The 15,602-nt window shown below is 44.5% G+C and overlaps 1 protein-coding gene across 1 annotated transcript in view; it reads left to right on the top strand.

Moving 5' to 3' along the window:
• The window catches only part of SNAP25 (synaptosome associated protein 25), a 91,615-nt gene that overhangs the window by 47,918 nt on the left and 28,095 nt on the right, over positions 1-15,602 (top strand). Inside the window, exon 2 of the mRNA XM_062202278.1 lies at positions 15,447-15,581. Coding sequence (XP_062058262.1) covers positions 15,510-15,581 — 72 coding nt within the window. The 5' untranslated portion in view covers positions 15,447-15,509. The remainder of the gene's footprint in view (positions 1-15,446; positions 15,582-15,602) is intronic.

Genomic DNA, 15,602 nt, shown 5'->3' with positions numbered 1-15,602 from the left:
TGGCACGGACTGCCACAGTCTGCCCTCACCTTGCTCTCAGAACCTGGCATCTCCTCCAGGCCCAGCTGCAGGATTTTTGTGTGGTGTCCCCACAAACTACTGCGCACCTGCACTATCCATGCTGTTCCTCTTATTTATGTAGAATTTCCACTACAAACTTCCCTCCAACTCTCACATGGGAATACACTTCCTCCACTTTTTTTCCTGCTATCTTGCCCTGGTCAGAAACCAAAAGAACCCATTCTTATGAGGGAACATGGGCTTGTGGAATCAATACCATTCACACATTTTGGCTTCCTTTATAGAGCCAGAGACCCCAGCTTTGGAAGTACATTTACACATCACCTTACCTACCCCATGTCCCATCTCATAATGAGCCACATCCACTAAAGACCATCAGCTAGTCAGTCAGCCACTCCTTGAAAGCTCTCAGGACCAGTAACTGCCTGCATCCAAGTCCTCCAACCTAAACTCTGGACAGATCTCTTAGAAAGTTCTTTATCAATCCAAATTCTGTTTTTCTAGAACTTACTCACAGTGTTAAAGGTTTTGTTTCTTAGAGTTGATTGTACTTTGTCCTCTGATGTAATTCTCAGCAATTATTTTAGTAGATGCAGTTAGGGCAGGTGGGGTGTGCAGGTGTGCTCCCTAATGACCTTGCAACTGGGTATTTTGCTACAAGGAAAACAACCCCATGATAAATTCTTCTCTCCACTCAAATATGTTGGAAGCAGACACATTACTAATTGAAAAATTGTTCTATGAATACAATCAAGTCCCAGATTTCTATTTTTTCTGGCAGTCCAATAAGTACCTGTCATTAAAGGCTTATGAGGGGAAGATATAACAATTCTAGTGCCAGGAGCCAGGTGACCATGTAGGGAAATCATAAATGAAGATTGATTCCCAAAAGATGTTTGGTGAACCAGCAGCAGGGAAATAACCCAAGAATGAGAACCTTAAAGATATGAATTATCAAGCCCTACCCCAGAATCATTTCCTGGTCTGCAATCTGAGATTTAGTGAGTCCTACAGGTGAGAACTAGTGGGAAAAATGATCCCCTAACCATGACAGAATAAAAGAATAAATTTAAGAATTAGGTCAATGGAATAGCTATAGATTCTCTATCTATCTATGCATGCTATTTACTATTTATGTGAGATTTCTAGCTGATTCACAGATTTTGTGTTCATTTATTTATTTGAGTGACAGAAAGAGAAACAGAGGTAGATAGAGAGAGAGAGAACTAGTTCATTCCCCAAATGCCCACAATGGATCATTCCAAAAATGGCAGCTGGAGAACTCAATCCAAATCTCCTATATGGGTAGCAGAAACTCAACTGTTTTTGATAACAATCTTTGCAATACTAACTAGCCAACCAGGAAGTATGTGTTCCAGACAGGGTCCTATAGTGTTTACCAACCACCTGTAGAGTACAGATTACAACTAGCACATATCTATTGCAAAAATAATTAAGTTAAATCACAATTTAATGATCCACATAGAATGAGTCTAATATCTATTCCTTCTGGTGACTAGAGTCTTGCTCTGCTGCCTTTTTTAAAAAAGATTTTATTCATTTATTTGATAGGTAGAGTTACAGATAAAGAGGGGGAGAGACAGAGAGAAAGGTCTTCCATCTGCTGGTTCACTCCCCAAATGGCCGCAACCAACAGAGCTGGGCCAATCCGAAGCCAGCAGTTTCTTCTGGGTCTCCCACGCCGGTGCAGGGGCCCAAAGATTTGGGCCATCTTCCACTGATTTCCTAGGCTATTACAGAGAGCTGGATCAGAAGAGGAGCTTCTGGGACACAAACCAGTGCCCATAGGGGATACCAGCCCTGCAGGCAGAGGTGTAGCCCAATGAGCCACAGCACTGGCCCCACTCTACTGCCTTTTCTCCCTCATCCTATCAACCATCTTTAGTAAAATGTGACTTCAAAGACCTGGTTGGCCTTATTCTCCTCTCAGCTTTAAATTCACCACAAATCACTGAATTGAGCATTTAATGGAAAACATTTGTTCTGTGGGCTCCTTGAGCCCAAGATATAGGCACTTACAACATATCCCAAATGTTCCACCTCTGTGCCCTGGACCACCAAACTCTACATTTGCTCAAATCCAAAGCCCTTCTTTGCCGACTTCCCTTGCCTACCTTAGTGCTCACTGCATGGCTCCCATATGTGAAAATGTAACTAAGATTGTGGGATACCTGACCCTAATCCACAGGAGTAGCAGTGACTTTCCAGGTATGACACACCACCCTGATGTCTTGCCAAATGAGCTTAGGTGAATGATAAATGACACTTGTGTTTTATGTTGTAAAAATTGTGTCCATTTTAATGTATTTAATAAAACTTAATTAGCACATGAAATTTCTGATTTTATAGATAATATTACTTAGATTGGGGTAAAGATTGAAGGGTGAATCCATTAAAATCAATTTTTAAAAATGATTAAGTAGATTATTAATCTAGCATATCCACCTGCGCTATGAAGAAGCATAAGAAACCCATAGTTTTGGAAAGATGTTTTGCCAGGGTAATGAGTTCAGACTAGTGGGCCCTGACCATGGGAATCTTACCTTGAGTATCTTTTCTAGGAAAATCAATACCATGATGATCACCATAATTTGCCTGCCAAGCTGTTCATCTTATCTCCAGGAGGAACTAGAAAATGCCAAAACTTGATTAGCTGAACACAAATACCATTGTTTCTTTGATAAAGCACCTATGGTTCATACAGCTTCTTTCAAATGAGGAGAGAGAGCATTCTATACCAAAACCAGTACTCACCGGTGAATACCTAGGCTAGAAGAAAGAGGAGTTTCAGTTTTGTTGTGTAAGGATAATATCATGGCACTAAAGTAGCCATTGTTTCAAATTAACAATATGAAAAAGCACAGACCACACTAGCCTAGTCATGCTATTTTTATCCATTCCAGGAACATTCTCAATGAAAACCTTCAAGTCCCTTCCTCACAAGTTTTCCGATGCTTTCCTTCTGTGTCAAGTGTACCTTAAGATGAGCCCTTGGTTGAGCATTTACAGATTCATCTTCCAGATGAGCCTGCAATCTCAAATTACTCTACTTCTCTAAGCTGCTTCTCCTCCATTCGATAACCAGCAAGTTCTAGTCATTGTGGGATATTTGGGGTGTGAAACTCTCAAATCTAAGTCTGGCCAAGACTTACACTGTTCTGTTCTTTGGCATGGCTGGGAATACAGGAAATTTGTATTTCTCCCACTCTTCTCCTGACACAGCGATTTGTTGATTCTTTTAAGGACCTGGCACCCAGTCATCCATAAGTGAGAAAACAAAATTCACGCACAAATGGCAATTGCCTTAGGTTGACTTTCTTAGAAGATTTTGTGCAAGTGACTTATTAAGTGCTCTCGGGACAAACCAGACAAGAAGTGGGAGAAGCAGCACAGAGGATCCCAAGCAAAGGAGGCCTTGCAGGTGGGGTCCCAGCCTGGGCAGGATCCTGAGAGTATCTTTGGATGTATGTTACACTTCATGCTTTGTCTCACGTCAAGGAAAAAGAGCTGGGCTTTTGTACACTCATGCCAGTCAGATGTTGGCTGAGGCCTGCACTGGGGAAACATAACCTCCCAGACACTTGCGATTCTCAGTGGGCCAGGTGGAGCACCCCTAGGTTGGTCTTATAAAAAGGCTGTCCTAGGCACAGAAATGAAGAGATGTCCACAAAGAACCAGTAAGGGGGCTGAGCAGGACACCAGCTACTTCCATTCCTGAAGGCAGAACTGTTAGTGAGCCTAAATATGCAGACTTTCCTTCTGTTGATTCGGCTACATGAGCACAGGAATAGTTTGGTTTAATGTGAATGGGGGTGGGGGAATCCCCTGGCCTTGAATTCTGCACATTCATGCATCCCTGATTAGAATCATTTTATTGGTGGTATTGCAAGACTTGTTTTTATGGCAGCCAAGAGTTAGTTCTGCAAGATATTGCCCATATCCCAGGAACCAAGCTTTAGGCCTTGGAATGCAAAAGTTTTCATTAGTTCTCTCCTAGGCAAGGTACAGGAGAAGACCTGAAAGCAAAAGGCTCCTAGACCCATCCCTTCCAGGTGGTTGGTCCACTCCAGTTGCATGCTGGATGCAGATGCCCTCACAGTAGCACTCAGTGAGGTGGACGGACCCACTATTGCTTTGCACATGATCAGGATAAACCAGACAAGGTTTAGTGCTACCCTTCTCTCTCTCCTGGTCAGTGAGTCCACCGTGCTTCAGCTCCAGAGTAAACAATCAGGAACTGTTGCATAACACAGACCACAGTGCTAAATATCCATTTAGCCACATTTGCAAAACAGACAAAGGAAACATTGGCATTTTTGAAAAAGGGAGATTTAGGCATAATGAGTGCTGGTTGTGGCAATTAAGAAATGCCAATGCAGGCTGCATTTAAATACCAGGCCACCCCAGAACCAACACCCTAAAACACAAAACCCAAGCCAAAGCTGCCCCTCAGCTAGGTTGCCATTCATCCTCGAATAGCCCAGGGAAAGGAGCTCATGAGGGAAGCCAGGCCTCCCTTCTCAGAAGAAGCTGGATTAGGACTATGTCTGTTTATAACCAGATATGAAGATATAAAGTACCATTTAAGAGTGGTGACGGGGGGGATGGTCTGGCAAATAAATCATGCATGCTTGGAAGAAGCCAGGTGTCCAGTGCTGCTCAGTGTCTCCTCTCAGAGAGAGGAGGGAGAGGACGATGCTTCAAGGAGCTGGCTGAAGAACCTGTCGCTGGAGTTGGTTGTTCAGCCAAAGTCTCCTGTAAGAAATACATTCAGGGCATTTAACCTGGGACACAATATGGCATCAAATACTGAAAAGAACCTTATGGGGAGAAAGAGGCCACTACCTCAGATCAAGGCAGCCTTCTAAATCTGGGGAACCTGCACTTGTGTTCACAGATGGTTTTCTCAATGGCTTGCCAACGTTTTCTATCAGACACTTGCAAAACTTTCAACCCCGAGTGATAATGCTCCTAACCTAGGGACAGTAGAAGGCTCCGTGGCTATTGTTAGAATGAAAATTCTAGTCCCACCACCATTGATCTCTTTTCACAGGTGGTGCAACTGATAATCTGCATTTTAAAAATATTTATTTATTTTTGACTACTTGAAAGGCAGAGCAACAGAGAAAGAGATTTGCTGGTTCACTCAAAATGCTCACTACAGCCAAGACTGGCCAGGAAGAAGCTAGAAGCCAGGAACTCCATCTATATGGGTGGCAGGGGTCCAAGCACTTTAGCCTTTATCTATTGTCTCCCAGGATGCATTGGCAGGAGGCTGGATTGGAAACAGGGCAGCTCAGAGTCAAACTGGCACTCTGGTAGGGGATGCAAGCATCACAAGTGGAGACTCAACCCTTTATGCCACAAAGCCTGCCCCAGGAATATGCATTTTAACAAATAATTGAAAAAGGTTTCCATGCAAGGAAACCTCAGACCATGTTAAGAGGTCCTGTTAACAGCAGTTGTGAGTTATCCATTAGTCACACAATGTGTAAAATGGATGCCAAATGACACATAATGATATATAAATTCATTCATGAGCCATGTATTTGTCATATTTGAAATATAATCTTTGATCTAACTAAAAAATTATTAAAACTTGTAAAATCTACGAAGAAAAGAGGAGCTTGAATTTTTGCACAAGAACATTCAAAATACTCTCATGGAAAGCCAAGACACTCTGGCAAAAAAAAAAAAAAAAAAAAAAGAAAGACCTAACTGAAAGATCTCTGCGAGTGAGATCCCAGTGGAAAGAATAGGCCATCAAAGAAGGAGGTACCTTTCTCTGAAGGGAGGAGAGAATTTCCACTTTGACTATGACCCTATCAGAATAAGATCAAAGTCAGCGAACTCAAAAGGCTTCCATAGCCTTGGAAACTCATGACTAGAGCCTAGGGAGATTACTGACACCATAAACAAGAGTGTCAAATTGTTAAGTCAACAACAGGAGTCACTGTGTACTTACTCCTCATGTGGGATCTGTCCTTAATGTGTTGTCCAATGTGAAGTAATGTTATAAGTAGTACTGAAACAGTGTTTTACACTTTGTGGTTCTGTGTGGGTGCAAACTGATGCAACCTTTACTTAATATATACTAAATCGATCTTCAGTATGTAAAGATAATTGAAAATGAATCTTGATGTAAATGCAATGGGAGAGGGAGCGGGAGATGGGGGGGTGCGAGTGGGAGGGAAGTTATGGGAGGGAAAGCCATTGTAATCCATAAACTGTACTTTGGATATTTATATTTACTAAATAAAAGTTAAAAAAAACATTCAAAATATAACAAGGATCCAAGTTCAGTCTCCTCTTTTAAAAACTTAAACCATGGACCCACCAGATTTAAGAAATGGTCTTTTTAAAATATAATTTGTAATTTGAAAGGCAGAGAGATGGAGAGATTAAGAGAGACAGAGACAACACTTGTACACACACACACACACACATACACGGGGGGGGGGGGCGGATCTTCCATACAACACTCAGGGCTGGGCCAGGCCAAATCCATAAACCAGGATCTCCCTCTGGATCTCCCACATAGGTGCAGGAACCCAATACTTGAGCCATCATCTACTGCCTCCCAGGATATGCATTAGCAAGAAGCTGGATTGGAAACAGAGAAGCCAGAATTCAAACCAGGCACTCCAACGTGGGATGAAAGCATCCCAAGTGGCAACTTAACCCCTGCACTAAGTTCCCACTCTTGGATTATTTTATTAATTAAAACAGGACACGTGGGAAACAACAAATATTATTTCAGAGTACACACCTTTTACACCTTCTTAATACACTCAGATTTATACAATGTCCCTAGTATAATGTCTTAGTCTACCTTGTAGACTTACTAAAGCAACACACTGTACCATATCCACACTCACCTCTTCCTCCTGGGTTCTAATCTCATGTTTGAGCCCAGACTCTCCAGCAAGAAAGTAGTTTTACCCTAATGCACCAAAGTAAGTAAGCATCTGGAGAGGGAGAGAAGTTTCTCTCTGGAGTCCACTCGTGTCTTTCTGGTGAGGGTCCCAGACAGACGTGGGTGTAGCTTTAAATAAAGAAGAGCTTCAAAATTACACAGATTGACACTGCAGAAGAGCCGCAGCCTGCTCACTTTGTCTCATATACCTCAATGGTGAGAGACCCTCAGATGGTATTGCTACTGGCAGCCAGAATAAAAGATAAAGATTAGGAATCTTTATGAGGGCTGTGAGGGCATCCCACAACTTCACAATTAATCATGTGAGATGAATCTGATTTGCAATCCTTAAATTTTGTAGGAATAGTCAAAGGACAATTGGTGATTTGTATTTTGTATTTTACTCCATGTATCATTTTGTATTTTAAAATATGTTCCAGGTAGTGGGGGTAGTAGGGAGGTGGCTAACTGTTAAGATACCTGTTAGGGGCAGGCAGTGGTAAAGTCATTGCTTGGGGTGCTTGTATCCCATATTGGATTGCCTGGCTGGAGTCTGGCTACTCCACTTCTGATTCAACTTCCCACTCCCACTAACAGGTCATGGCTCAAGTAATTGGGGTCCTCCCATCAACATGGGAGACCTAGATTGAGTTTCAGTCACCTGGCTTTGGCCTGATGCAGCCCTCACTATTGTAACATTTAAGGAGTAAACCAACATAGAAGATTCTCTCTCTCTCTCTTGCTCTCTCTCTCTCTCAATGTGTGTGTGTGTGTGTGTATGTACCTACCTTTCAAATAAAATGAAAACAAAAGTAGTTAGTTGGCCGGTGCCGTGGCTCAGCAGGCTAACCCTCCGCCTTGCGGCGCCGGCACACCGGGTTCTAGTCCCGGTTGGGGCGCCGGGTGCTATGGCCCGGGAAGGCAGTGGAGGATGGCACAAGTGCTTGGGCCCTGCACCCGCATGGGAGACCAGGAGAAGCACCTGGCTCCTGGCTTCAGATCAGCACAATGCGCCCGCTGCAGCGGCCATTGGAGGGTGAACCAACGGCAAAAAAGGAAGACCTTTCTCTCTGTCTCTCTCTCTCTGACTATCCACTCTGCTTGTCAAAAAAAAGAAAGAAAGAAAGAAAACAAAAGTAGTTAGTTGATATCTTTAAAAAGATGTTGAGACAGGTGCCCATCTCCCATTTCAGAATACCTGGGATTGAATCCCAGCTCCAGCTCCTGATTCCAGCTCCCTGCTAATGCAGACCCTGGGAAACAGGGAAACTTCAGTAGGTGTGTCTGTGCCATATATGTGGAGACTAGGACTGAGTTCCTGGCTTCCAGCTTCAGCCCAGTCCCAGCCATTGTGGGCATTTTGGAAGTGAACTAGAATATGGGAGCTCTCTCTCTCTCTCTCTCTCTCTCTCTGCCTGTTAAATAATAATAATAATAATAATAATAATAATCCAGGAAACACAAACATATAGCAGGAAGCTCATGAAAAGGGAATTTTACAAATATACACAAAAATATGCTGCCGTGTTTGCCTACAGGAAATGTACAATGCCTTGGGGATATTATTAAAGACTGATAAGGCACGCTTAAGGATTTCTGCTTAACTCTGTTTTAGGCCAGGGACCCGCAAGTATGTTCTGTATAGAGCCAGGTAGTAAATATTTTCAGCTTTCCAGGCCATATGGTATTGTTGTGACCATACTGTTGGCTCTGTCCTTGTAGCATGAAAGGAACCATTGGCATTAGGTAAGCAAACAGGTGTGTGTGCTCCAACAAAAACTTATTGATGGACTTTGAAATGTAGGTTTCATAGATTTTCACATGTCCCAAAGTTCCTTCTTCTCCAAGTCCTTTTAATTATTTAAAAATGTAAAGTTGTCCTTAGCTCAAGACCGACAGAAAAACAGACAACCAGCTGGATGTGACCTGTGAGACCCAGTTCCATTGAAGCCCCACAATTACTTTGGCCACTATTCCCCCATTCTAGATAGTGGAGGGCCTTCCTTCCATCTGCCTGGTGACCCTCATTACCCTTCCAGGAGAGAGTGCTCTATAGATGAGCGTTACTCAAAGTGTGGCCTGGGGACCAGCAGCAAGCAGTGACATTTACCTGGAGACTTGTCAAAAATGTGCACTCTGGGGCCCTATCTCACACCCACTGAATCAGCCGCTCTCAGCATGGGCTCTCACTGTTTAAACAAGTGTTGCAGAGACTCTGACTCCTGCTCCAGTTGGAAAACACTCTCCTAGGTCACACTGTTGAACAGAGCCGATTTGGGAACACTAAATGCTTTCTGCAGGTGCCACAATAGTTCATTCAGTCATTCATTCAACAAGTTATTTAACATGAATTAAACACCTACTAGGAACCAGATACCTCCCCCTGCACTAGTGATTTGAGATAATGTCTTAGATGCTGTTGGGGGCTGATGCTGGACTGGGGAATTATCTTATATCAAAGCCCAGGAAATTATTTTGCGTGGCTCTGCTTCCTGCTGTCCTCACTTTGCTGGTTGGAGCCGCTCTGGGACAATGCACAAGATGATGGTTTCATGTGCTAACATGAGTCAGACGTCCATGCCATTTCACTGGCAAATCCTCTCAGCAACTGAAGTGACTGTCAGTTGGCATCATTAGGCCATGCCAGTTGTCTTCTTTAGAATGCTAACAGGCATGAGTTTGAGGTGTGCGGGTACAATTTATCAAACACTAGCAATGAACCTCCTAACAGAAGGCTTAGAGTTACTCTCAGGGCCTACTCTCCAGTTGTTGTAGGGAGAAGAGTAAGCATTGTTATTTTTTTCAGCTTTAAAATGCTGTATGTTTGAGATCTGTTGGATTATCAGCCCTCCTCCCAAATCACAGACATGCATTTTAGAGCAGAACAAAAGTGCAGGAGCTCTGGGGGTGGGAAGGTACTGTGAACGTGATGGAAACATGGGTTTCCACCCCACGGCTTCTCTGCCTCAGATCACCTGCCTACCAGCCAGACCCGGGCAGGTCCTGTCCGCTTGGAGCCAGGGGGCCCTGTACTATTCTTCATGTGCTGAGAACAGCAGCCTTGAGATGAGATTGCCAAGGAAATTTGAGTCTGGAGGAGAGGGAGAGAGGAAGAAGGGTGGGGGTGGGGGGAGCACAGATATATACCAGAAAATAGATCCAGAGCAGTAGGAAACAGCAGTAACGCTGTTGCTCTGGGAGCCCACAGGCCTGGCCTTCCAAGTTAAGGTCAGCTACTCGCTCAGGCTGAAGGCAGAGCTTCTCCCAAGGAACCCAGCAGCAAAATAGAAAGACGGAGAACAGAGCCAGAAAGAGCTCTTGTTTGTCTGCGTGTGCTAATCCTGGGAGAGTCACTGCTTAGAGACTGATGCTCAGGCGCTCTGCTGGTTTCCCTGGTTTCAGGCTTCCAAGGGAGCTCAGCGCCACAGCAACTCACATCCAGCAGTGGGTAAAGGAAAGCCAATTAACCAAGTCTGGGTTTGCTCCACTCCCAACAAAGGCCATGGGCTTACCTGAGTGAGAAAGGCTTTCTGAATATTAATCCTCCACATCCTAACAGACAGTGTAGATCAAAACTTTCTACACCTCATTCTGTAACTCAGCAAACCCATGAGATCGATATGCTGTGCCCTGTTAAGATAATTAAGGCTCGGAGGGGGTGAGGATCTGGCCCCAGCCACCCAGCTTCTGAATGCCAGAGCCAAGAGTCCAACCCAGTCCTTTTTTTTTTTTTTTAAAGATTTATTTATTTATTTGAAAGTGAGAGTTACACAGAGAGAAGGAGATGCAGTGACAGAGTGAGAGGTCTTCCATCCGCTAGTTAACTCCCCAGCTCCCCAGCGCCGATCCGAAGGCAGGAGCCAGGAGCTTCTTCCTGGTCTCCCACGTGGGTGCAGGGGCCTAAGGACTTGGGCCATCCTCTACTGCTTTCTCAGACCATAGCAGAGCTAGTTTGGAAGTGGAGCAGCCAGGACTTGAACTGGTGTCCATATGGGATGTGGACACTGCAGGCAGTGGCTTTACATGCTCCACAGCAGCACCGGCCCCAGCCCAGTCTTTTCAAATGCCAAAGTGCTTACTCATGTCACTAAGTTATGGCCGGCAATCTACTCAACTTTGCCACATGTCTATTACTTTATTCTGCAGGACAGATCTCCAAACACTTGGGGGAAACATTGGAATTTTGTTTCTTTTTATTGTGAGGCTCAAGAGTGACTTGGTGTAAATTACTTCCAGTTTCTTTTCCCTAGGTCCCTAATTTCTGAACTGGAAACCTGTTTGTAAGTAAAACACAAAGTGTTTAAAGAGCTAGATCATATCACAAGAACATATTTTGGTGGCCAGAACATGAGTTGGAAACTTAGCTGGCTCATGGTAGGATACTCTATCAATTTTTTTTAAACTTTTATTTAGTAAATATAAATTTCCAAAGTACAGTTTATGGATTACAATGGCTTTTTCCCCCCCATAACTTCCCTCCCACCCACAACCCTCCCATCTCTCGCTCCCTCTCCCATTCCATTCACATCAAGATTCATTTTCAATTATCTTTATATACAGAAGATCAATTTAGTAAATGACTGCCCATAGAGCTAGGCTAACATTTACTACCACGTCTTTTTAATGCCAGTGGTAGTATGCAGCTCTGGCTTTCACTTTTACTATGACTTCATATTTGAATTTTTGTCCAAGAACCACGGAATAGCAAAGAACTGTGAAATCTGTTATCTGCAAAGGCATTTTACTTTAGAATTCCTCCGATCTAAGGCCCCGAAGTAGTGTGACTCACTTCACGAGAGCAATAAATGTGGAAGATTCTAATAATATGTACTAAGTTGAAATCCAAGAGGAATTCAGTCAGCAGTTGAGAACGGAATATATGAGGTTTTTTCAGAAGGCTTATAGAAAATGGATTTAAAAGCTGGGTTTATTTTAGTACCAAAAAATTTTGGAATCTACACACTGTTTTTTCATAACATACATGTCTCATGAACTTTTGGAAGACTCTTCATGTGCATGAATTTCAGGTTGTTTGCACCAAACTAAACTTATCTTTTAACCTCATTTTCCATGAACTTTTGGAAATACTCTCCTAATAGACCTGGGGACAGGGTGGCAGGGCCCCTCCCCAAGCTCAGATCAGGTTCCTGCCTCTGTGAACTTGGGTTCCCTTGTCTCAATGTGTACAGTCCTGATTTTTTAATGAAGAGTTTTTACTTTTGCAAAAAAAAAAAATGATTCTCACACAAGTAATAGGAATAACATCAACAACATGGTACTGCCCTAAGGTCTTAAATATTTAATTTCTTTACCCAGCTACAGTTGTCAATTTGGGAGAAACACAAATGTGTCTTACAATTAGGGCACCAGGTTCCTATTCCACTTCAGGTTTCTGCAGGCCTTTCTTCATTAGTGTAACCCCAGCTGCTACAGCAAAATGAAAAAATACCCTAACATTTTCAGTTGTGTTTTGTCCACTTCTGTAAAATTTCAGGTGCTCCTGGTCAGCAGTCAGCTTCCTGCCTTAAATGGATTCAGAGGACACAAGTGCCTGCTGGCTCATGGCTCAGCCACCCTCAGGGACCCTGTCTCTGTGGCAGAAGGAGAAGCAAGTGGTGCAATACCTGCTTCTGCCCTGCTTAGTCCGACAGGGACACTCCATTTGCTCTGCAGCTCCTGGGTCAGCTCTAGCCACATGACACCTTTCCTTACACTGAGGACTGGAAGTGTGAACTCCTGGCTGACACTCCTTTCACAGAGACCTTGCTCTGATGTGTAAAGGAGAAGATACTGTCCAGGGCACAACTGACTATCTCAGCCTTGATACAAGAGAGCAGGCCCTCTGCACTGTCCAACTCACAGAGAGGTTTTTATCACAGCAAATCTCACCAGCTGGAGCCTGGCCACTCCTGGGACCTGCCTTCCCCTGGGAGGCCTGCTGTGACCTTCTGGGTACATGTGACACCTGGCAAGTGTTCTTGTGTACTGGCTATCACTCTGAATAATCTAATTTCCTCCTTTCATTCCTATCTTTCCTGTTATGCTGTAGTTCTGTGAAGCCGGTGAGTTTGCCTGTCTTACCCATCACTTTATCCTTAGTGCCTATCACTGTCCTGGCACATTACAGGTGCTCAGTAAATATTTAAAAACAAAGAGAGGCTTCGAGAAAAGCAAGAAGGGAAGGTCTCCCTGGAAACAGTGAAGTCTGGCTGCCTGTGACTTGCACCTCATGGGGGTTTAAGAGAGTGGCCAAGAAATGGACCAAGGAGTCATCTATCTTTGAGGGGACCGTGTTCACCCTCCCTCAAGCCCTTGATGGCAGCTGAAAAAGATGAAGCATTTTTTACCTTTTGTTTCTAAATGACTCTGAGTATATGGATTTCTACTCAACAATAAAAAGAAAAGAACCACCAATACTTGGTACAACCTGGGAAGATCTCAAAATAATTTTAAAAAGCCACACACACCCCCAAAATAGCATAGATAATATGGTTATTCTTCAATAAAATTCTAGGAAATTCAAACTAATTTTAATGGTTGAGAGTAGACCAGAAGTTTCTTGGGCACAGGGGTAGGGTGGAATTGGGTAGGGAACTGTGGGTGGGTAGGATTGTAAGTAGCATAAGGAAATTTTTGGGAGTGATAGAACCATTTGGTTTTTTTATTGTAGTCATGATTTCCTGAGTGTATGCATAGACTAAAATTCAAATTTTGCATTCAAATATATGGGGTTGATTGTATGTCAATTGCACCTCAATAAATCTGTTAGAAAATAAAGTAGATATAAATAAATAAATATGAAATTAAAAGTGTCTCAATCCAGCACCACATCCCTCTAGCCCATCAGGCTCAACCCTCGGCAATCTGTGTCTTTTTTTTTTTTTAAGATTTATTTATTTGAATGGGTTACAGAGAGGCAGATGAAGATAGAGGGAAAGAGGTCTTCCATCTGCTGGTTCACTCCTCAGATGGCCACACCAGCCAGAGCTGTGATGATCTGAAGCCAAGGGCTAGGAGCCTCTGCCAGGTCTCCCACATGGATCTGGGGGCCCAAGGACTTGGGCCATCTTCCACTGCGATCCCAGGCCATAGCAGAGAGCTAGATCTGAAGTGAAGCAGCTGGGACTCGAACCAGTGCCCATATGGGATGCCAGCACTGCAGGCAGTGGTTTTACCGGCTGTGCTACAGTACCAGGCCCTGGCTGTGTCTTTAAAAATACTTTATAGTCTCAAGGGGTGGGGCAGGCTTTTGGCACAACAGATTAAGGTGCCTCTTAGGACACTTGCATCCCATATTGGAAAGTTTGGGATCAAGTCCTGCCTCCATTTCTGACCCAGCTTCCTGATACTGGACCTAGGAGGCAGCAGGTAATGGCCCAAGTGCTGAGATTCCTGCTACCCAAGTGGGAGGCCAAGATGGAGTTCCTTGTTCCTGGCCTAGCCTTGGCTGTGTGGGCATTTTAGGAGTTAACAGAGGTGAAAAATCAGTCGCTCTCTCTGTCTGTCTCTGTCTGTCTCTGTCTCTCTCTCCTTCCCTGTCATTCTTCTTTTCAAATAAGTAAATTGGTGTTGTTGTTGTTTTTTTTTCAAGATATATCCATTTGTTTGAGAGACAGAGTCACAGATAGAGAGAGGGAAAGACAGAGAGGTCCTCCATCTGCTAATTCACTCACCAAATGGCCACAATGGCTGGAGGAGGGCTGATCTGAAGCCAGGAGCCAGGAGCCTCCTCTGGGTCTCCCACATGGGCGCAGGGGTCCAAGCACCTGAGCCATCCTCCACCACCCTCCCAGGCCACCAGCAGAGAGCCAGACTGGAAGAGGAGCATCTGGGACACACACCTGCGCCCACATGGGATGCCAGCACTGCAGGCAGAGGCTTAACCTACTATGCCACAGTGCCAGCCCCTCAAATAAATAAATCTTTTAAAAAAATTTCCAGCCAGCGCCACGGCTCAATAGGCTAATCCTCCACCTGCGGCACCGGCACCCCAGGTTCTAGTCCCGGTCGGGGCGCTGGATTCTGTCCCGGTTGCCCCTCTTCCAGTCCAACTCTCTGCTATGGCCCGAGAGTGCAGTGGAGGATGGCCCAAGTGCTTGGGCCCTGCACCCGCATGGGAGACCAGGAGGAAGCACCTGGCTCCTGGCTTCAGATCAGCACGGTGCGCCGGCCGCAGCGGCCATTGGAGGTGAACCAACGGAAAAGGAAGACCTTTCTCTCTGTCTCTCTCTCTCTCTCACCGTCCACTCTGCTTATCAAAAAAAAATTTCCTAGTCTCCATGGTAGAGGTGGCCAGTATGCATTCATGGTAGCTTTTGGACAAATAACCTAATTCTGTCAAGCCCTGCCCAAGTGCACCTTCCAGTTCAGAATATGGCTGAGCTATGGGAGCAGAATGTGGGCCATTTAGATTGTCCACTCTTTATCCACATGCGCACTTACATGATCACATATAAGCTCTTACATTGGAAAACCTATTTCTTCCCAGGTTCTGTGAGCAGACCCATCACTGACCCCTCGGCCGGGCGCCCAGCCTCCCCCCACCACTACCATGGCTGAAGACGCGGATATGCGCAATGAGCTGGAGGAGATGCAGCGAAGGGCTGACCAGCTGGCAGATGAGGTAAGGCCTGGAGACCTGAGA

This window comes from Lepus europaeus, chromosome 10, assembly GCF_033115175.1.
Source record: "Lepus europaeus isolate LE1 chromosome 10, mLepTim1.pri, whole genome shotgun sequence".
NCBI classification, from domain to species: domain Eukaryota; kingdom Metazoa; phylum Chordata; class Mammalia; order Lagomorpha; family Leporidae; genus Lepus; species Lepus europaeus.
Note: the sequence above shows the minus strand (reverse complement) of the source record. Positions and strands in the feature narration are given on the sequence as shown.